The 21,752-nt window shown below is 44.1% G+C and overlaps 3 protein-coding genes across 4 annotated transcripts in view; 2 read left to right on the top strand and 1 right to left on the bottom strand.

Moving 5' to 3' along the window:
* The window catches only part of LOC110014400 (tripartite motif-containing protein 16-like), a 30,435-nt gene extending 10,827 nt beyond the window's left edge, over nt 1-19,608 (top strand). Inside the window, exon 2 of the mRNA XM_023965877.1 lies at nt 17,244-19,608. Coding sequence (XP_023821645.1) covers nt 17,432-19,093 — 1,662 coding nt within the window. The 5' untranslated portion in view covers nt 17,244-17,431 and the 3' untranslated portion in view covers nt 19,094-19,608. The remainder of the gene's footprint in view (nt 1-17,243) is intronic.
* LOC110017127 (tripartite motif-containing protein 16-like) lies at nt 558-2,890 on the top strand. Its single transcript, XM_023965876.1, has one exon. The coding sequence runs from the start codon at nt 723-725 to the stop codon at nt 2,385-2,387; it is 1,665 nt and encodes a 554-aa protein (XP_023821644.1). The 5' UTR covers nt 558-722; the 3' UTR covers nt 2,388-2,890.
* LOC111949234 (C-C motif chemokine 5-like) overlaps nt 6,408-21,752 on the bottom strand; it is a 30,638-nt gene continuing 15,293 nt past the window's right edge. Inside the window, exons 1-3 of one of the 2 annotated variants that reach the window (XM_023965883.1) lie at nt 7,097-7,159; nt 6,917-7,028; nt 6,408-6,802 (exon numbers count right to left, since the gene is read on the bottom strand). In XM_023965883.1, the coding sequence (XP_023821651.1) occupies nt 6,727-6,802; nt 6,917-7,028; nt 7,097-7,148 (240 nt within the window). In that variant the 5' untranslated portion in view covers nt 7,149-7,159 and the 3' untranslated portion in view covers nt 6,408-6,726. Of the gene's footprint in view, nt 6,803-6,916; nt 7,029-7,096; nt 7,160-21,752 lie in introns of those variants that run through there. The other variant, XM_023965882.1, reaches the window with a different exon arrangement.

Consider the following 21,752-nt stretch of genomic DNA (forward strand, 5'->3'; position numbering starts at 1 on the left):
AGAAGTAGATTTGGCTTTGAGGTTGATCCGTGTGATTTCTGTCATGTACATCCAGAAACAACCAGACAGCTGTTTTTTTCATGTCCAGTGATCCAAAGATTCAGGCAAGATTTTCATAACTGGCTTAGTCCAAAAAATGAACAACATACAATTCACAGAAAAATATATTTTGTTTTATAACAATAAGTTGCCAAAAGAGACAACAAACTTAGAGAACATCCTCCTGATTTTGGGAAAATATCATATCTATAAGAAAAAGTGGAAAAAAGATCAGCCAAACCTCCTGTATTTTCAAAATGAAGTCAGACTGTATTTATCATCATTGAAATGTATTCACAACTCAAATACTTTCATTGATGAGATTTGTAACTCTGTAACTGTAACTGATTTTTTAAATATCTTTTATACATGATACTTTGTTGTTTTGTGTTTTTTAGTTTTTTTTATCTTTGTTTTTGAAAAGAGCTGTGCCTTGCATCTTTGTGTGTTGTGTCTGCGAGAGTTTTGTAATGATTATATTTCAATAAAAAAAAAAAAAAAAAAAAAAGGACTCCTCTTCCTCATCTGCAGCTCCTCCTCTGTCATGATGGGCGTCACCAACAGGAAGAGAAGAAAGAAGCTGATTGGCTGAACTCACAGTGAAACCATCTGATTGGAGGATCAGAGTCAAACCGGTTTCTGAGGAAGTGAAACTCTCACAGTCTGTGTGTCTGAGAGGAGAAATGGCGCAGAAAGGAGTGGATCTGGATGAAGAAAGCTTCAGCTGTTCCATCTGTCTGGATCTGCTGAAAGATCCGGTGACTATTCCCTGTGGACACAGCTACTGCATGAAGTGTCTTCAAGGATTGTGGGATGCAGAGGAGAAAGTCCACAGCTGTCCTCAGTGCAGGAAGACCTTCACACCGAGGCCTGTTCTGGTGAAAAATGTCATGTTAGCAGCTTTAGTGGAGCAGCTGAAGAAGACCGGACTCCAAGCTGCTCCTGCTGGTCTCTGCTATGCTGGACCTGAAGATGTGGTCTGTGACGTCTGCACTGGAAGAAAACTGAAAGCCATCAAGTCCTGCTTGAGCTGTCCGGCCTCTTACTGTGAGGAACACCTTCAGCCTCATTTGAAAGCAGCTGCATTGAAGAAACACAAGCTGGTGGAACCCTCCAAGAACCTGCAGGAGAACATCTGCTCCCGTCATGATGAGGTGATGAAGATGTTCTGTCGCACTGATCAGAAGAGCATCTGTTATCTCTGCCCTGTGGATGAACATAGAGGCCACGACACAGTCTCAGCTGCAGCAGAAAGGACTGAGAAGCAGAGAGAGCTGGAGGAGAGTCAGCAACAAATCCAGCAGAGAATCCAGGACAGAGAGAAAGAGGTGAAGCTGCTTCAACAGGAGGTGGAGGCCATCAATCACTCTGCTGATCAAAGCGTGGAGGACAGTGAGAAGATCTTCACTGAGATGATCCGTCTCCTCCAGAAAAGAAGCCGTGATGTGGAGCAGCAGATCAGATCCCAGCAGCAAACTGAAGTGAGGCGAGTCAAAGGTCTTCAGGAGGAGCTGGAGCAGGACATGGCTGAGCTGAAGAGGAGAGACGCTGAGCTGAAGCAGCTCTGCCTCACAGAGGATCACAGCCACTTTCTGCTCAACTACCCCTCACTGCCACCACTCAGTGAGTCCACCCCCTCAGCCAGCATCCATGTCCGTCCTCTGACATACTTTGAGGATGTGACAGCAGCTGTGTCAGAGCTCAGAGACAAACTGCAGGACATTCTGAGAGAGGAATGGACAAACATCTCACTGACAGTCTCTCATGTGGACGTTTTACTGTCAGAACCAGAACCAAAGAGCAGAGCGGACTTCCTCAGATATTCATGTCAAATCACACTGGATCCAAACACAGCAAACAGAAATCTGTTACTGTCAGAGGAGAACAGAAAGGTGACAGTGATGGAAGAACCTCAGTCTGATTCTGATCATCCAGACAGATTTACTGATTATGATCAGGTTCTGAGTAGAGAGAGTCTGACTGGACGTTGTTACTGGGAGGTGGAGAGAAGAGGAAACTCTGTTTATGTAGCAGTCGCATACAAGAACATCAGCAGATCTGGAAGAGAAAGTGGATTTGGTTATAATGATAAATCTTGGGCAATACTTTGTTCTCCAGACAGGTTCTCATTTGTCCACAACAGCATAAAAACCTCCATCTCAGCTCGTGTTCCATCCAGAGTAGGAGTGTACCTGGATCACAGAGCAGGTGTTCTGTCCTTCTACAGCGTCTCTGAAAGCAGGACTCTCCTCCACAGAGTCCAGACCACTTTCACTCAGCCGCTCCATGCTGGACTGTGGGTGGGTTGGGTTTCTGGATCCACAGCAGAGTTGTGTAAAGTGAAATAGTTCCTGAAATAAGTGAAATGTTTGTTTTCAGTGATTTCTCTGCTTTGGATTTTTTAGAACTAAACGTTTGAACTGTTCAGATTCTGTGGAGAAATGTTTGTAGTCAGAAATAGAGAGAAATGAAAATCTCTAGAATGTGGATTGGAGACATTTTTGAACATGAATGTCAAACTTTTGGGAGTCAAATCTGTTTTCTTTTGGTTTCTTTGAATTCAAATTTCACACACATGTTTTTGTGTTGTTGTCATGGGAACTGAAGGAAGCTGCAGCACAAATGGAATCAGTGAGGTCACAATCCCAGACTTTCTCTGGTTTGTTCTCCACAGAAACGACAAGAGAAGAAGCTGAAGGAGAAGATTGTGTTTGTGGAAAGAAGAACATTTACAACTTTGTTTTCTTTCTGCTTCATTTGACAACTTTGGATTGAAGATTTGTGTTTTCATGTCTGTGTTCTTCAGAGAAAAGTTTTTTCTGATCATGTGACAATAAAAACCTCCTGATTCTTTTGTCTTCATTTCAGAGTTTGAGTGAAATGTGATGAAGAAAAGTGGGAATAATATGAGGGAAGAACTGAAGCAGTTTTCCTGGAACTCCAGAAATGACAGAGTTCATGTTTAGAGCAGAAACATCTGTCAGTCAGTCTGAGTCCTTTTAGCTTCATTATTGGTAGGATTATTATCAGCTCACGAGTTTCTAAATATGTTGGCCAGAGCTTTATTCCTGGTTGAACAGACCCAGAAGAAGGGTTAGGATTAGGCTAATCCGTGTCAACAACAACATTTAGCTTCTGTCTATGAAGACTCTCATTCATCCAGGTTGATTCCATCATAGTAGTAGGTTTAGGGGCTGTCATCTCAACATTTAGCTTAGGATGCACTGAAAATTCATGCGGGCAATGCCACAATGTGCATCTTGGTACGACGCTGAAGTTGGCTTCTGATTGGTGAGGACACTAAAGGAACATTCCACTGCATTTTTCACACTAAGACCACATAGAACCGGGTCCTGTTCAGAAACCACAGGACCTGGACTGCTCAAACCTGGATTAAATTAGGATTTAGATAGTAAAGATTACACTAAGCACAGTTTCTGATTTGTGAAACCTTTATTTCAGAAAAAAATCTTTACACCTGGTCTGAGGTGGTGTCAGTGTGAAAAATGTGATAAAATCATCTTATTTCACGTTTTCACAAATCTAATAAAGGTTTTTGTGTAGCGTCCTCTCTGGGCCGCTAGACGGGGGGATTGGGGGCGTAACAAAGGTTTTACGGAATATGTGAAGTTACAGTTTTACAGAATAAAGGACATAAAAAAGTGATTCATTGTCCTAGAGCAGGGGTGTCCAACTCCAGGCCTGGAGGGCCGGCCTCCTGCGGGTTTTCCTGCCTTATCTGCTGCTGATTACCTGGATCAGGTGTGTTTAGCCAATAAGGATCTTCAATGGCAGCTTGGTTGGAAAACATGTGGGACACCGGCCCTCCAGGCCTGGATTTGGGGACCCCTGTCCTAGAGTGTGGTAACTCCAACAGGAGGCTGGGTAACTGGGTTGGATCAGGATGTTGTCAAAGTTATTTCTGAAAACACAAGACAGTATTAAAAAAGAAAACAGAAACCAAGAGCCAAGTATGATTTCTCATGAGGAGAGCTGGGAACAGACAACCCTTCAGCACCTCTGCTCCAAACAGCTCTGAGGGTGTCTGCCCCCTCCTCACACCTTGATTCAGAATGGGGTCGCCCTGGTTACATGGGGAGTGAAATACCTACAGGTCCCAAGGATAGTAGTTGTCAATATATTCTGATCATCCTGATGCAGCGAATGTTCTCTGATGAAAAATGTCAACAAGTCAGAAATGACATTTTCTATACAGCTTTAAGTCTACTGTGGTGAACCGTCATCCTTTTTCCTACTTCCTGCTGCTGTTAAGCTGAATAGAAACAGGACTTCATTGTTTCAGGATCCAATAAAAATTCTATCAAGTTTTAGTACAAATCTAGATTTTTAGCACTTCCTTCCTGAAATCTGATGGGATTTTCTGTCTTTTTTTCTCATTTTAGTGGCAGAAATATCTCTTCATAGTTCCAGAGTCTGTCTTAAATTCATTCTAAAGAACTTCTGACTGTTGTTGCTAAAACACAATAGTTGTTGATAACCATGAAGAACTCTGGACTTTGTCTCTTTTATGATCTTTGACTGACAGTAAAACCAATAAATGTTACTGAGTTGCAGTAAATCTTCTGGGAAATCCCAGACTGTCCTGGACTCTGATCCTGAAATCCCTCCTCCTGATGACAAAACCTTTAAAAGTCTTGAAGGAAACAAGTTGTGAGGAAACCTTTAGTGCAGAAAGAACTGCAGCTTCTTCAACTGGAACTCTGCAGCAAAATGAGCAGGAAGGATCTGGATGAAGAAAGCTTCTGCTGTTCCATCTGTCTGGATCTGCTGAAGGAGAAGACTTTTGATGTCTTCTTGTCAAAGATTCAAAGGTTTTTATTTTGGCCAGCAGCAGTCACAGACTGCAAGGACCATATTGATTGATTGATATTATTGTATGTTTCTGAGAGAGTTGATGATACTGATCTCAATGCTAGCACTTTTAGCCACATTAGCATAGCTAGCATAGTTAGCATAATTAGCATTTTAGGCAATGTGTTTTTTGAGAGTTGATGATGCTGATCGCGAAGCTAGTACTTTCAGCCACATTAGTATAATTGGCATAGTTAGCATAATTATCAAATGCAGCTTTCACTAGCATTGATCAAAGGTGGGCAGTGAGGGCGGCGAATGTGCGTAGAGTTGGGCGTGGAAGGCAGGTTGCGTCTGCGGGCCAGACAACGTCGCTTCCGACTTTAATTTCTGTGTGTTTTTTGACCTGTCTGTTGCTCCCAGACCACCACCTGGTCCTGCAGTTGTCCGAAGGAGACACATAAATGGCAACACTAGGGCACAGTTTGCAGAAATGATCAACCTTGAAAACGCCCCTGGTGCTAATTTTGATGAATTAGTGAACACTGTTACTTCTAGCATTTTGAATGTTCTGGATGCCATTGCTCCTATGAAGATGAAAATCAGATAAAGTAGACAGAAAGCTCCCTGGATAAACAATGATTTGGTCAGCGGACAGAAAAGGCACAGAGCTGAGCAAAAACTCCAGGTTCATCATGAAATCTATAAGGGAGAGTTGTACACCTACAACCAAACCGTATGCAGAACAAGGGAAGATACTTTTCTGAAATCACTGGAAGCTGCAGCCAGATTAGTGAGTTTAAATGAACATGTGCCACTTTATCTGTCAACGATGCTCTGATGTGTTTAAAATGATGTAAATTACAATTTATTATTTTTTAGCACTTATAAAAGCAGAAGCAACAAAAGCACTGGACATTAAGTCAACTATGAATAAAATCACAAAAAAATAAAAAACAATAAAAGTTTAGGGGTTCAGCTGTTGAGTTTGGTTCTGATGCTGAGTTTGGTTTGTTCTGAGTTTCCCCGTCTGTCTCTCCAGGTTCAAGCTGTCTTCCTTTAGTTAAAGAAGTGTCCGTCAGCTTAGCGTCAGCTCATCTCCTCTGTTTCGGCCCTCCTTTGTCATGTTTCAATTTATTTATGAAATGCTTTAAGTTTCTGCAACCAGGCCAGGTCTCTGGTATTTTGGGTCCCTGATAAAAATAAAATAAAATTTAACAAGCTGGCCCACTAGATCTGCTGGAGTTAAAAGCCTTAGGAAAAAGATAAGTCTTTAAAAGCGTCAAATTGGAGTTATTTGCTCCCACCGTCTGGTCCCCGTTAACAGAATGGTGTTGAGCCAGCCTTCTCTCGTCGAACTACTTTTTTTTAATGTAAAAGCAAAGTGTAATACATATATATATATATATATATATATATATATATATATATATATATATATATATATATATATATATATATATAAATATATAAGTATATACATATAAGTATATATATATATATATACATATAAGAATATACATATAAGTATATACATATAAGTTACATGACAGTTCTTACATTTTGCTTTTACATTAGAAATATGTAGTTCTTGCTGTTGCCGCAATGTACGGAAGAAAAAAACAAAGCAAAAGTAAGTTTTGTTTTCATCCAGACATAGGAAGTTCAGATCCATCCAAGATTTTATGTAATCTACCTCTGCAGATTGTCATCCATCTCCACCAGATTATAAGGGACGGTAAAGCTCTGTTGACACTCTCTCCCTCTATCTTACAGCCCCTCACAAACCCAACCTAACATTACAGGTGCAACAAAAATGGCAACCAAAATTGGGGCCATCCAGCCGGCATAAATTAAGTTTTTTCCTCTATGTCCTCATATCTTGAACATATCTTGAACCCAGGTGGCACTCAGTTCCACGCAGATGTGGAGGTTCCTTCTTGTCACTAAACTGAAACAAAGAAAACACAAAAACACAAGTTTTATTTCAGCGTTAGCAGATAGAGGTTAGTTAGACTCATAATCACTTCTGAAGCTATACAGAAGTGAGGAGTGCAGCACTTACATGACTCCAGGTTTGGGACAACGATCATCAGTGAGAATGAAAGAACGGACTCTGGAGGGACTCAACGTTCCTGGGAAGAATTTGAAGCAGCAGTTGTCTGGACCGTTGGAATCTGAAGAAAACACATTTTTAGAAAGAAAATGAAATAAATTAAAAATCATCCTTTTTGTCTGAACTCACTGTTGCAGGAGACGGTGCAGAAGAGCGCAGGATGGATGGCGGCGGTCCTCATGTTGATGGATTCCTCTGGAAATGATGAAGGAGAAGAAGGTGATCCTCACGGTTGATCTTTGATTTGAGTTTGGGCTGAAGATGAGTCGGGGTGGTATTTATTAGGATCCTCAGAAAGGTGTCAGAAGAGTTAATACAAAAAGAGGGAGGTCCGTTGTAGTTTGAAAGGGGCTGATGACAAAGTTTCCGTTCGTCTCTGAAGAGTGGGCAACCTTCTTAGAATTCAACGATACTTCTGAAATATCACCAAGTATTCTTTGGGAAACAGCAAAAGCAGTCATGAGAGGGAAAATCATCTCTTATTCAACGCATAAAAAACGCAAAGAGAAAGCAGATTTATTAGAATTAGAAAATAAAATAAAAACTCTGGAGACTGCATATGCTGCTTCTGCACAGGAACACATACTGGGCGACCTGAAAAATTTAAAACTGCAGTTAAATGACATCATTAATAAACAAACACAATTCCAGATACAAAGGCTTCGACTGGAAAGATATGAAAACTCAAATAAATCTGGCAAATTTCTAGCTAATCAGCTTAAAATTAATAAAGAAAAATCAACAATCACTTCTATTATGGACCAAACAGGGAATGTCACCCATGACCTGGTAAAAATTAATAATGCGTTTAAACACTTTTATCAAAACTTATACACTCCACAGATCAATCCATCAGAACAAAGCATCAACTCATTTCTCAACAATATAAACCTGCCCAAGTTAAACGAAGATCAAATCACAAATTTAGACTCTCCGCTCTCGTTGTCTGAGCTTCATGAAGCTCTGTTACTTATGCCTAACAGCAAAGCACCAGGACCCGACGGCTTTCCTGCAGAGTTTTATAAGGAATTCTGGGAACAACTGGCACCAACGTTTTATAAAACGGTAAAATTTATCAATGAAAGCCAATCTCTACCACCTAACATGAACTCTGCCAACATTATCCTTCTTCTAAAACCAGGCAAAGACCCCACGAGTCCTTCAAGCTATCGCCCCATTTCTTTAATTAATGCAGATGTAAAAATTATCTGCAAAGCACTAGCACAGAGAATAGAAAAAATCACTCCTCGCATAATTCACTTTGATCAAACTGGATTCATCAAAGGCAGACACTCGGATGACAATGTCCGCAGACTCGTTAACATAATAGACTTTGCCACCATCAAAAACCAGGAAATGACTATACTATCACTGGATGCTGAAAAAGCCTTTGATAGAGTAAATTGGAAGTTCCTCATTGCTGCCCTCCATAAGTTTGGGTTTGGAGAATCATTCATCAATTGGATCAAAATATTATATCACAACCCCAAGGCATCAGTTAGAACTAATAAACAGACTTCCAACAGGTTTTTTCTTGGAAGAGGAACTAGACAGGGTTGCCAACTCTCCCCCTCTCTTTTTGCAATATTTATCGAGCCTCTAGCTGCAGCAATAAGACAGAATGAGAGCATTAAAGGAATTAAAACCAAACACAGCCATCATAAAATCAGTCTCCATGCAGATGACATATTACTGTTTTTAAGTAATATACATTCTGTAAATGAAACGGCAACAATCATTAATGAATTCTCTTCTATATCAGACTATTCCATTAATTGGAATAAATCTGTTTTATTACCACTGAACAGTAATGCGGAGCAAGGACTCACAATACCAGTTAAATCAGGCAATATAAAATATCTAGGTATTTATTTTTCCCTAAAATATCAGAACTGGTGCAGCTAAACTACACCCCATTACTGAAAAACATACAGGACGATCTAACACGCTGGACCAACCTGCCTCTGTCCCTTATGGGCAAGGTAGCCACGGTAAAAATGAAAATCTTACCCAAAGTTAATTATCTCTTCTCAATGATTCCCACACAACCGCCATTAAAATGGTTCAAAACATTAGACTCATCCATATCAAGTTTTCTATGGAACAATAAACCTGCAAGAATTAGTCTAAAAACTTTAAAATCTGCAAAAAGCTGTGGAGGATTAGAATTACCTAACTTCCACAATTACTTTCTTGCAAATAGATTACAATACATCTTAAAATGGTTAAAAAATAATCCAGAAACCAACTCATGGTTAGACTTGGAACAGGCGTTATGTGGAAAGATCAACCTGTCAGATCTTCCATTTATTAGCCAAATAGTTAAAAAACAGGATTGTTTCAAAAGTATTAATATAAATGCCACTTTAACAGCCTGGTGGGAATTTCTCAAAATATCAAAATCATCAATTCAACCGTGCAAAATGACACCCATCTGGAACAACCCAGACATCCTCATAAACAAAAAAATTATCCACTTCCCAGCTTGGCAAGCAGGGTGCATAAAACAACTAGAGCACATAATTATTGATAGAAGCTTCATAACTCCCCAGGAACTTCAAGACAAACATGGAATAAATAACTTCTTGGAATATCAGCAACTTAAATCAATTATTACTAAAAAGTTTAAATACAGAGACAACGATTTAAAGCTACCAGATGTAGTTACCACTCTGATCAATTTCTCAATGAATAAAACTCTCTCCAAAATATACAAACTTTTATGTAATTTAGATAACAATATTTCACTTCCGACAACAAAATGGGATGCAGATTTGAGCATCAGCACAGATGAAAGCTTCTGGTCAGAACTCTGTCTAAACACCTTTAAAATGACAAAAAGTCCAAATCTGCAGCTAATCCATTTCAAAACTCTTCACAGAATTTACTACACTGGACAGAGGATGTTCAAGATGGATCTCAGTAACTCAGACATTTGTCAGCACTGTGACAGTAATCTACCCGATAATTACATGCATGCACTATGGTTCTGCACGCCTATCCAGGCTCTCTGGCAGCAGGTATGTGCCGATCTATCAGTCTGGCTTAAGGTTTCAATCACAGCTTCACCGTCACTTTGTGTGCTTGGTGACATGAGTGCCATCGAGGTTGAAAGAGGATTAGACTCTATCATTTTCATAACTCTTTGCATTGCTAAAAAAACTATTTTAATAAATTGGAAAAGCAAAAAAAATATAAATATAAGTCAACACAGAAATCTGCTGCTTGATCATATCAGCTTGGAAAAAATGTCAGCCCAAAGTTCAAGTAACTTTGAAAGAATTAGGTCTCTCTGGTCTCCCATAGCTAACTCCATGACTTAGGGGGTGGGGGGGGCCTGGTCGTCGCTGCTCCTTGCCCTTCTGCCGTGGGCCGGGGTGGGGGTCGGGGCCTCCGGTGCCTGGCGGGGGGTGGTGGGGGCTCCGTTGGTCGGGGGGTCGGGTCCGGCGCCTGGGTTGGGCGGGCTGGGGCGCTGCGTGGTCCTCTGGGCTTGGGTGTGGGGGTGCGTGGTGGGGGGGTGGGGTGGTGGTCTGGTTTGGCTTGGGGGGGTGGTCCCTTTGCCTGTGCTGGGGGGGGTTGGCGGGGGGCGCTGCTTGGGGGGGAGCCCAGCGGCGCTGGATGGGCTTCCCACCTACGCCCGGGGCTGGGATCGGCCCTTCCCTGGCTCTGGGGCGGGACGGGACAACCCTCTTGGGGCCCCCGGTCGCTCTGGGTGTCATCCGCTTCGGCTGCGGGGTCTGGGGTGGGGTGGGGTGGGGGGTCTTGTCGGCCCTGTCCAGTGGGGGGGCATTGTGGGGGAGGGGGGGGGGCACTATTGGTACGGGGCAGGGGGGTTGATGGGTCGGGGTCTCCGCTGAGGCCATCGGCGGTTTCCCTGGCCGGTTGGCTGCCTCGGTCCCGTCGAGGCCTGACCAGAGCTCTTCTAGGGCCGGCGTTTGGGGGTGGGGGCCTGGGCTTGCTCCGGGGGGGGCCGGCGCTTTCTGGCTCCTCTCTCTCTGTGTGGGGGGGGTGGTGCTGGGCCTGGGGTGTCGGCGCCTCCGGGGGTGGGGCCCCTGGGCTGGGTGGGCCTGGCCCCCTTGCTGGGGGGGGGGGGGGCGGGGGACAGCTGTTTGACCACCGGGGGACAGTCTATCAGCTGTCCCCAACTTACCCCCTTCCTCATATAACTTCATAATAGGGTGAGGGGGTGGGGGGCTTAGCCTGCGATGAGCCTTGGGGGGGGGGGTTTACTAGGCAGTGGCCCCCCTCCTATGGTTGCCGTATGGAGTGGGCCCCCCTCTTTCGGTTTTATTTGCACCTTAGACATGTAGGGCCCTTGGTAGGGGGGGGGTGCTTGGACATCACTGCCAGCAAGCAGCGGATGTCCTCCTAGCACGCTACCCGTCAATTTTAACCGCACCTTAGACATTTAGGGTCCCTTGGTGGGGAGGGTGAGGGGACGTCACTGTGAGTAATCAGGAGATGTCCCCTTAGTGCCCTACTCGCCAATTTTAACTGCACCCCCCTTAGTACACACACCCCTCCCCCCTCAATATATACATCCCAACATAAACACACACATATGCACACACACACCTTCTCAAACACACATACACGCACACACTTTTTGCAAGGAAGGTGGGACCTAGGACCATCTGTCCCCTGCCTCTTCCCTGGTGGGGGGTACGGGCCCCTTTGCAACGGCGGCCGTGTCCCCAGGGTGCCGGCTTCCTGGGCCCGGCGGTGCTCTCTCCGCACGGTGGGGGGGTTCACATTACATCTGAGCCGGGGGTGTTTGTGTCCCTGGGGGGTGGGTTCTGGTCCTTGCTCCTGAGTGCTGGGCCCCGCCAAATTTCCAACTGTGGCCGAGCCTGGTCGGGCCATATTTACAACACCCCTTGTGGGCCCTCTTTTTTCCCCGGGGTTCCCCCCTCCTGGGCGGGGGCGGCGGGCCCCTGCCTCGCTCCTCCCTGGACCAGCCGTCGGCCGGGCGGATGGCTGCCTGGAGTGCGGAGCGGGTCTCCCTTGGGGGGTCCTGGCTCGTACCTGGGGTTGGGGCGGGGGGATGCTCGGAACTCCTGGGTGGTGGTGGGGTGCTCGTCTGGGGCTGTGGGCATCCTTCTCCGGTGGGGCCCTGCGTTGGGCTCTTCCGGCGCGGCGGGGGGGCTGCTCTCCTGGTTGGGCTGGGGCGGCGCTCTCTTTCCCTCCGTGCCTCCCTGCTCTCTGGCTCTGGGGGCCTCGCGGCGGTCCTGCTGGCCCTGGCCTGGGTGGGGGGCTTGGTCGCCTGGGCGGCGGTTGTTCCCTGCCGGTTCCCGTGTGGCGTTGGGGGGATTCCGGCTGCCGCTGCTGCTGCGGTGGGGGTCTTGGGGTGGGGATGGCTGGGCACTCTCCCTCCTTCTTTTCACGTTCCACCATCCATTTTAGAAGAACATAAACACTCACCTGAGCACTGGTGTTAGCTCACCTTTGCACTAACAGTTTGCATGATTGATTGACTGAAATATTTCACACTAGTTGGTTTTAAGGCATAAGTATGCGTGTGAACACTATCTGTTTTGTGTACATGTCGACAGATGGACATTTTTTCAGCTAGCAGGTGTGTTTATAACACTTGAGTGTGTGCGTGGACAGGCTCCGCCCTTTTTGTACTACATTAGAACCTTACTATAATGATTAACAACCAGTTAACTTGTTGCTTTATGGTGCTTCATGGTCTTATCCCCCTTCCCCTCCTATTATCACCACCTACCCCCCCTCTCTCTAACGTCCCTCTCTCTTCTTCCCCTCTTTCCTTTTCCGTCCGGTCCAACACCAAAGATTTTCAGACATGATTGAAATTAATAAAGTTTGGCCTCAATTACAAAAGGGGTTTATTCAGACATACATTTGGTTTGTCTGAAGATGAATAACCCCTCTTGTTAAAGTAAAATATGTCCAACACAAGAGGCCCTCAGCTCTCATCTGTCTGCCCAGCTGTTGGACAGGACAAGTTAAAAAAAAATAAATAAATAAATAAAACAAGTTTCCGTTCGTCTCTGAAGAGGTGCAGAGGAAAAGGGTCTGTGGTTACAGCAAAGGTGAATGCATGGAGGTGGATTTCTGCAGCTGTTTGTAACCATCACATGATTTTAGACAAGCTAAAAGGAGAATTCTCACATTTAAATATTTTTCTCTGCAGGTTTTTTGATTCTGATTTCTTGAATGTAAATATTTTACATTTTTATCTGAATTGAGCTGACAAACCCACCCTTATCGCGAACAAAGAGAACCTCTTTATGCCTGATATTTGTGCTGAGACAGAAATGTAGCTAAATCAGGTTTTAGAGTTTAATTTGAAGCTGCTTGATTGCAGTTTGTTCCCTGTTTGTTTACAGTCTGAATAGTGGGTTTAAAACAAAACACAACAAAACTGCCGGGGTTTTCCATTAGGACAATACCCCCTCTATTTTGTAGGTTGAAACTTGTGGGTCTTGTAAGTAGTGGATGTGCTAAACACTCCCACCCGTGGATGGTGATTTTGGCGCCACTGTGGACAGTAGAGGAATGAGGTTCAGGTTCAAAACCTGTTAGCATCTTGATTTGTTCACAGGCATAGCTGCAACACAAGATTACACAGTCTACTCTTGGCTGTGAGTCTCTTACTACCACACAGCTGACCCCTAGGACTAGTTTCAGTAACGAATGGGGGCTCGTCTGGGATTTCCTCTAGCTGGAGCAATTGCCAGATGAAGAGTGCAAGTCCAGCACCAAAAGTGTCCGGAACTTAAGGGAATCCATGTGCGTTGCCCAGAGAGTCTCTGCCACCTTTGAAATGTCACGGCCACTAAAGCACCTTGGCCGGCAGTGATTGGCAAGATTCAGAGACAACTTTAGTATTTGAACACCAGTCAGCAGCAATTCATCTTCCGATCCATGAATGACGGCGGCACCACAGCCTCCAGTGAGGAATTACGTGAGACTGACCTGAATGTCGACTGTGTGAGAAGTGACAAGCTACAGTCACTGGAGGATGAAGGCAGGTCACACCCACACAATTCAATCTACAAAACCGCGGATCCTCCTCTGAGTGAGGCTTGTTCATCATTCAGTGCAGGAAACAGGTATTGAGTCATTGTGAAATTGTAAGTCTGTTTCCACACAGAAAGTTTAAACTCCATGGTGGACAGATTTCAGACACCAGTTCTGATGTTTCTTTTGGTAATCTGTGGAAACAAAGTGCTGTTTTTATTCCCAAAGAACATGCGTTGTTTTCTAGGACATAGTTTCAGCAGAAGAAGTAGTTTATCAAATTATTCTTGTCTGAGTTGTGGGTAGGACCATTGGCAACCCTGCTAATAATTAACTTTATTGAGAAAGGGACAATGCATATCAATGAACATTAAAAACAAATGAAAATATGCCCACTATGCGCACTGTTATAACTGTTTTTCAATGGAATACTGTGAAATTTTAATGCATCCATCCATGTCAGGAAATGAACATAATGAAAAACACTGGATACGGACATATAAGGAATGTGGGTGTGGTTAGCAAAAAAACACTGTTGCTAAGGACAACAAAAAAGTTGACCTTTTCCCATTCGTCTCAAACTGACGTCGATCTGTTAGTCGTCCCAAGCCGACCAATACAAAAAAATTGTTGATATGGAGATAAAATCAAGTCCATATCAGAAATTGTTAAGATTTCTTTAAAAAGTCTAGTGGGAATTGGGTCTAACATTCAAGCTGAGGATTTGGAGAACGTAATAATTGATGTTATTTCCGCTTGATCCACAGCAGTGAAGCAGTCTAATGTTACAGAGGTTTCTATGGATGCCTCCATTTCTGTCGCTTCAGCCTGTTCTGGGCTGATAGTAGAATAACTTGATTCAACTTATATCTAATATTTGAGATTTTACTATCGAAAAATGTAAGAAAATCATCAGAGCTGAGAGAAACAGGAACAAGTGGTTCTATTGAGCTCTGACTGCGAGTTAATTTAGCAATAGTGCTAAAAAGGAATCTTGGATTATTTCCATTCTCCGATATTTCTTAGTTCTTAGAAAATGAAGTAGGCCACAGACTGAGGGGATATAGGAACTTCAAGACCAAACTGATAAGAACCACTAGGAAAAGTCTCTGTGTGTCGGAGTGTGGCACTAAACTTTGGAACGGTTTAAGTAATGAGCTCAAAAAATGTTCAAATATCCAAATATTCATTAAACAGGTGTTTGAATAATTCCAAATCCATGTGTGAACTTGAATGTGGTGAAATAATCAAAGCTCTTTTAATTACAACCAATGAGTGTTACATTCTAATGTGCAATCATGATTTCAAAGAACTTTCTCGGGTCGCGTGTGGGCGGAGCTACGAGCTAACGTTCTGGTCTGATCGCTGCATGTCTGTGTGTATCGATGCATGGTGGACACGTAGAATGTGGAGAGATCAAGAGTTCTACTTGGTAATCATGTTTCCATGTTTGAATTCATAAAATCATCCCAGGGAAAGTCTCTTCTTCAACTATCACAGTGAAAGCTGCGTCTGAATCTGACGCCCGTGTGTTTCCATCTCTCTGACAGTTTGAAGCCAAAGCCCCTCCCCTGCCTCTCTACCTGCTTTTCCTCTCTACCTGTTCACCTGTTCACATCCTCTGCAGCTCAGAGTTGTTTTCCCCCGCGCTCGTCCAGTGTGTCCAACACAGAGAGCGCTAAATACGGTCATCATAGCAGCAGGTTGACACGGTAGTAGTCGGGGCGCTTTGGCGCAAGCCCAGCACAAGGATGGAAGAGGTTATACATAGGTTATAGCGGGTTAAGAAAATGAATGGAAGAAGGCCGGTCCGCTGAAGAAGTTTTCAATACTGTACTCCCCCCCCCCCCCCCCCCCCCCCCCGTTGGGCGGGTTTTTGCGGGGTCTGGCGGTTTTCAGATGACTTTTGGGATGGAAAACTGTGACTCCATCTGGCAACACTGCTGGCCTCCAGTCCACTGTCATCTCCACTGTCTTCAGAGCATTGAGCTCCAGGTTGTTAGCGCTGCACTATGACACCAGACTGGCTATCTCACTCCTGTAGGCCGACTCATCTCCATCAGAGATGAGGCCGATGAGTGTGGTGTCGTCAGCAAACTTCAGGAGTTTGACAGACTGGTGTCCTGGGGGGTATCTGGTGGTCCGGGTATCTGAGACAAGCTTCTCCAGCCTCACATACTGCTGCCTGTCCGTGAGGAAGTCTGTGATCCACCTGCAGGTGGAGTCAGGCACATTCAGCTGGGAGAGTTTGTCATGGAGCAGGGATGGAACTATTGTGTTGAAGGCAGAGCTGAAGTCTACAAACAGGATCCTGGCGTAGGATCCTGGAGAGTCCAGATGCTGGAGGATGAAGTTGAGGGCCATGTTTACAGCATCGTCTACCGATCTGTTGGCTTTGTAGGCAAACTGCAGGGGGTCCAGGAGGGGGTCTGTAATGTCTTTGAGGTAGGGGAGGACGAGGCGCTCAAAGGACTTCATAACTACAGAGGTCAGGGCAACGGGTCTGTAGTCATTCAGTCCTGTGATTCTGGTCTTTTTGGGGACAGGGATGATGACTGAGGATTTGAAGCAGGCTGGCACATGACAGGACTCCAGTGAAGTGTTGAAAATGTCTGTGAACACTGGAGACAGCTGGTTGGCACAGTGCTTCAGGGTGGAGGGGGAGACAGAGTCCGGGACCACGGCTTTGCGGGGGTTCAGCCGTTTAAAGAGTTAGTTCACATTAAATTATTATTTATTATTGATTCATTATTATTGACTTATTTATATATTGTTATCATTTATTATTGCAATAAACTTACTATTGACTTATTGTTGGGCTTTTCTGAATAATTTAAATTACATGTCAAAGAGGTCTAAAACTTCTACATGTTTAAAAATTATTTTTAAAAGTTCTTTGAAATGATTTTTTTATTTGTAAGAAGTCCTGCAACTCTGCATTTTTCATTAAATGTTTCTCTTATTTAACAGCAACAAATGATGTTTATCTATAAATTATACACATATATATTATACACTGCGCCACCGTCAGCCAGGCTTCCCAAGTGGGCGTGTCTCCTCCAGCCATATAACTCATTGGTTGGCTCCTCCTCAGGCTGCTTCCTGCTAGCAGGCTGGGGTCTTCCTGCTGCTTGTCAAAGCGAGCAAAGAAGAGGTTGAGTGTGTCTGGGAGATGTTTGTCCTGACTGACCTGTGTGGTGGTTCTGTTGGAGTCAGTCAGAGTCCTGATTCCTCTACTGTTCCTAAAGAGTCCCTCTATCCGTTGTCTGTAGTTTTCTCTCTCTGAAAGGGTTAACAGATCAGGACTCCTCTTACTCATCTGCAGCTCCTCCTCTGTCATGATGGGCGTCACCAACAGGAAGAGAAGAAAGAAGCTGATTGGCTGAACTCACAGTGAAACCATCTGGTTGGAGGATCAGAGTCAAACCGGTTTCTGAGGAAGTGAAACTCTCACAGTCTGTGTATCTGAGAGGAGAAATGGCGCAGAAAGGAGTGGATCTGGATGAAGAAAGCTTCAGCTGTTCCATCTGTCTGGATCTGCTGAAGGATCCGGTGACTATTCCCTGTGGACACAGCTACTGCATGAAGTGTCTCCAAGGATTGTGGGATGCAGAGGAGAAAGTCCACAGCTGTCCTCAGTGCAGGAAGACCTTCACACCGAGGCCTGTTCTGGGGAAAAATGTCATGTTAGCAGCTTTAGTGGAGCAGCTGAAGAAGACCGGACTCCAAGCTGCTCCTGCTGGTCTCTGCTATGCTGGACCTGAAGATGTGGTCTGTGACGTCTGCACTGGAAGAAAACTGAAAGCCATCAAGTCCTGCTTGAGCTGTCTGGCCTCTTACTGTGAGGAACACCTTCAGCCTCATTTGAAAGCAGCTGCATTGAAGAAACACAAGCTGGTGGAACCCTCCAAGAACCTGCAGGAGAACATCTGCTCCCGTCATGATGAGGTGATGAAGATGTTCTGTCGCACTGATCAGAAGAGCATCTGTTATCTCTGCTCTGTGGATGAACATAGAGGCCACGACACAGTCTCAGCTGCAGCAGAAAGGACTGAGAAGCAGAGAGAGCTGGAGGAGAGTCAGCAACAAATCCAGCAGAGAATCCAGGACAGAGAGAAAGAGGTGAAGCTGCTTCAACAGGAGGTGGAGGCCATCAATCACTCTGCTGATCAAAGCGTGGAGGACAGTGTGAAGATCTTCACTGAGATGATCTGTCTCCTCCAGAAAAGAAGCCGTGATGTGGAGCAGCAGATCAGATCCCAGCAGCAAACTGAAGTGAGGCGAGTCAAAGGTCTTCAGGAGGAGCTGGAGCAGGACATGGCTGAGCTGAAGAGGAGAGACGCTGAGCTGAAGCAGCTCTGGCTCCCAGAGGATCACAGCCACTTTCTGCTCAACTACCCCTCACTGCCACCACTCAGTGAGTCCACCCCCTCAGCCAGCATCCATGTCCGTCCTCTGACATACTTTGAGGATGTGACAGCAGCTGTGTCAGAGCTCAGAGACAAACTGCAGGACATTCTGAGAGAGGAATGGACAAACATCTCACTGACAGTCTCTCATGTGGACGTTTTACTGTCAGAACCAGAACCAAAGAGCAGAACTGACTTCCTCAGATATTCATGTCAAATCACACTGGATCCAAACACAGCATTCAGAAATCTGTTACTGTCAGAGGAGAACAGAAAGGTGACAGGGATGGAAAAACCTCAGTCTGATTCTGATCATCCAGACAGATTTACTGATTATGATCAGGTTCTGAGTAGAGAGACTCTGACTGGACGTTGTTACTGGGAGGTGGAGAGGAGAGGAAAATATGTTTGTGTAGCAGTTGCATACAAGAACATCAGCAGATCTGGAAGAGAAAATAGATTTGGTTTAAATGATAAATCTTGGGCATTAGTTTGTTATCCAGACTGTTTCTCATTTCTCCACAACAGCATAGAAACCTCCATCTCAGCTCCTGTTTCCTCCAGAGTAGGAGTGTACCTGGATCACAGAGCAGGTGTTCTGTCCTTCTACAGCGTCTCTGAAAGCAGGACTCTCCTCCACAGAGTCCAGACCACTTTCACTCAGCCGCTCCATGCTGGACTGGGGTTGTATTATTATGGAGCCAAAGCAGAGTTGTGTAAAGTGAAATAGTTCCTGAAAGAAGTGAAATGTTTGTTTTCAGTGATTTCTCTGCTTTGGATCATTTAGAACTAAACGTTTGAACTGTTCAGATTCTGTGGAGAAATGTTTGTAGTCAGAAATAGAGAGAAATGAAAATCTCTAGAATGTGGATTGGAGACATTTTGGAACATGAATGTCAAACTTTTGGGAGTCAAATCTGTTTTCTTTTGGTTTCTTTGAATTCAAATTTCACACACATGTTTTTGTGTTGTTGTCATGGGAACTGAAGGAAGCTGCAACACAAATGGAATCAGTGAGGTCACAATCCCAGACTTTCTCTGGTTTGTTCTCCACAGAAACGACAAGAGAAGAAGCTGAAGGAGAAGATTGTGTTTGTGGAAAGAAGAACATTTACAACTTTGTTTATTTCTGCTTCATTTGACAACTTTGGATTGAAGATTTGTGTTTTCATGTCTGTTCTTCAGAGAAAAGTTGTTTCTGATCATGTGACAATAAAAACCTCCTGATTCTTTTGTCTTCATTCCAGAGTTTGAGTGAAATGTGATGAAGAAAAGTGGGAATAATATGAGGGAAGAACTGAGGCAGTTTTCCTGGAACTCCAGAAATGACAGAGTTCATGTTTAGAGCAGAAACATCTGTCAGTCAGTCTGAGTCCTTTTAGCTTCATTTCAGTCAGACAACTCTTGCAGTAAGAAATATTTATTTGACATTTTTCCACATTCTTTAAGTTGGCATTCACATATTTTCGTTTGGCATAAGGCTCCGTTCAATTCCATAAAACTTCCATAAAATTCCATAAAATTTCCATAAAACTTTCGGGTAACAAAACCCCCCTTTACGGAGCCCACAGGTGGAAGCCGGGGAGGAGGGTGGGGCGAAGAATGAGCGCTGAAGGTAAGAAAGAATGAACAACTGCGCACCTGCCTTAAATAGGACGCTGAGCAGGTGAGTTAATTAACTGAACCGCCCTAGGGTATTTACCTGAAAACACTGCTTCGAGTATCTGCCCGAAATACGATAAATCGTCATTATTGGTAGGATTATTATCAGCTCATGAGTTTCTAAATATGTTGGCCAGAGCTTTATTCCTGGTTGAACAGACCCAGAAGAAAGGTTAGGATTAGGCTAATCCGTGCCAACAACAACATTTAGCTTCTGTCTATGAAGACTCTCATTCATCCAGGTTGATTCCATCATAGTAGTAGGTTTAGGGGCTGTCATCTCAACATTTAGCTTAGGATGCTCTGAAAATTCATGCGGGCAATGCCACAATGTGCATCTTGGCACGACGCTGAAGTTGGCTTCTGATTGGTGAGGACACTAAAGGAACATTCCACTGCATTTTTCACACTAAGACCACATAGAACCGGGTCCTGTTCAGAAACCACAGGACCTGGACTGCTCAAACCTGGATTAAATTAGGATTTAGATAGTAAAGATTACACTAAACACAGTTTCTGATTTGTGAAACCTTTATTTCAGAAAAAAAAATCTTTACACCTGGTCTGAGGTGGTGTCAGTGCCTGAAATGTGATAAAATCATCTTATTTCACATTTTAACAAATCAAATAAAGGTTTTTGTGTAGCGTCCTCTCTGGGCCGCTAGACGGGGGGATTGGGGGCGTATTGGGCGCCTTATCTGCTGCTGATTACCTGGATCAGGTGTGTTTAGCCAATAAGGATCTTCAATGGCAGCTTGGTTGGAAAACATGTGGGACACCGGCCCTCCAGGCCTGGATTTGGGGACCCCTGTCCTAGAGTGTGGTAACTCCAACAGTCCTCCAACAGGAGGCTGGGTAACTGGGTTGGATCAGGATGTTGTCAAAGTTATTTCTGAAAACACAAGACAGTATTAAAAAGAAAACAGAAACCAAGAGCCGAGTACGATTTCTGGTGAGGAGAGCTGGGAACAGACAACCCTTCAGCACCTCTGCTCCAAACAGCTCTGAGGGTGTCTGCCCCCTCCTCACACCTTTATTCAGAATGGGGTCACCCTGGTTACATGGGGAGTGAAATACCTACAGGTCCCAAGGATAGTAGTTGTCAATATATTCTGATCATCCTGATGCAGCAAATGTTCTCTGATGAACAATGTCAACAAGTCAAAAATGACATTTTCTATCAGTACAGCTTTAAGTCTACTGTGGTGAACCGTCATCCTTTTTCCTACTTCCTGCTGCTGTTAAGCTGAATAGAAACAGGACTTCATTGTTTCAGGATCCAATAAAAGTTCTATCAAGTTTAAGTACAAATCTAGATTTTTAGCACTTCCTTCCTGAAATCTGATGGGATTTTCTCTCTTTTTTTCTCATTTTAGTGACAGAAATATCTCTTCATAGTTCCAGAGTCTGTCTTAAATTCATTCTAAAGAACTTCTGACTGTTGTTGCTAAAACACAATAGTTGTTGATAACCATGAAGAACTCTGGACTTTGTCTCTTTCATGATCTTTGACTGACGGTAAAACCAATAAATGTTACTGAGTTGCAGTAAATCTTCTGGGAAATCCCAGACTGTCCTGGACTCTGATCCTGAAATCCCTCCTCCTGATGACAAAACCTTTGAAAGTCTTGAAGGGAAACAAGTTGTGAGGAAACCTTCAGTGCAGAAAGAACTGCAGCTTCTTCAACTGGAACTCTGCAGCAAAATGAGCAGGAAGGATCTGGATG

This window comes from Oryzias latipes, chromosome 18 (assembly GCF_002234675.1).
Source record: "Oryzias latipes chromosome 18, ASM223467v1".
Taxonomy (NCBI): Eukaryota; Metazoa; Chordata; class Actinopteri; order Beloniformes; family Adrianichthyidae; genus Oryzias; species Oryzias latipes.

Bases quoted from the DNA above. Each gene is read 5' to 3' on its own strand.
- LOC110017127 (XM_023965876.1), top strand. From the start codon at position 723: ATGGCGCAGAAAGGAGTGGATCTGGATGAAGAAAGCTTCAGCTGTTCC.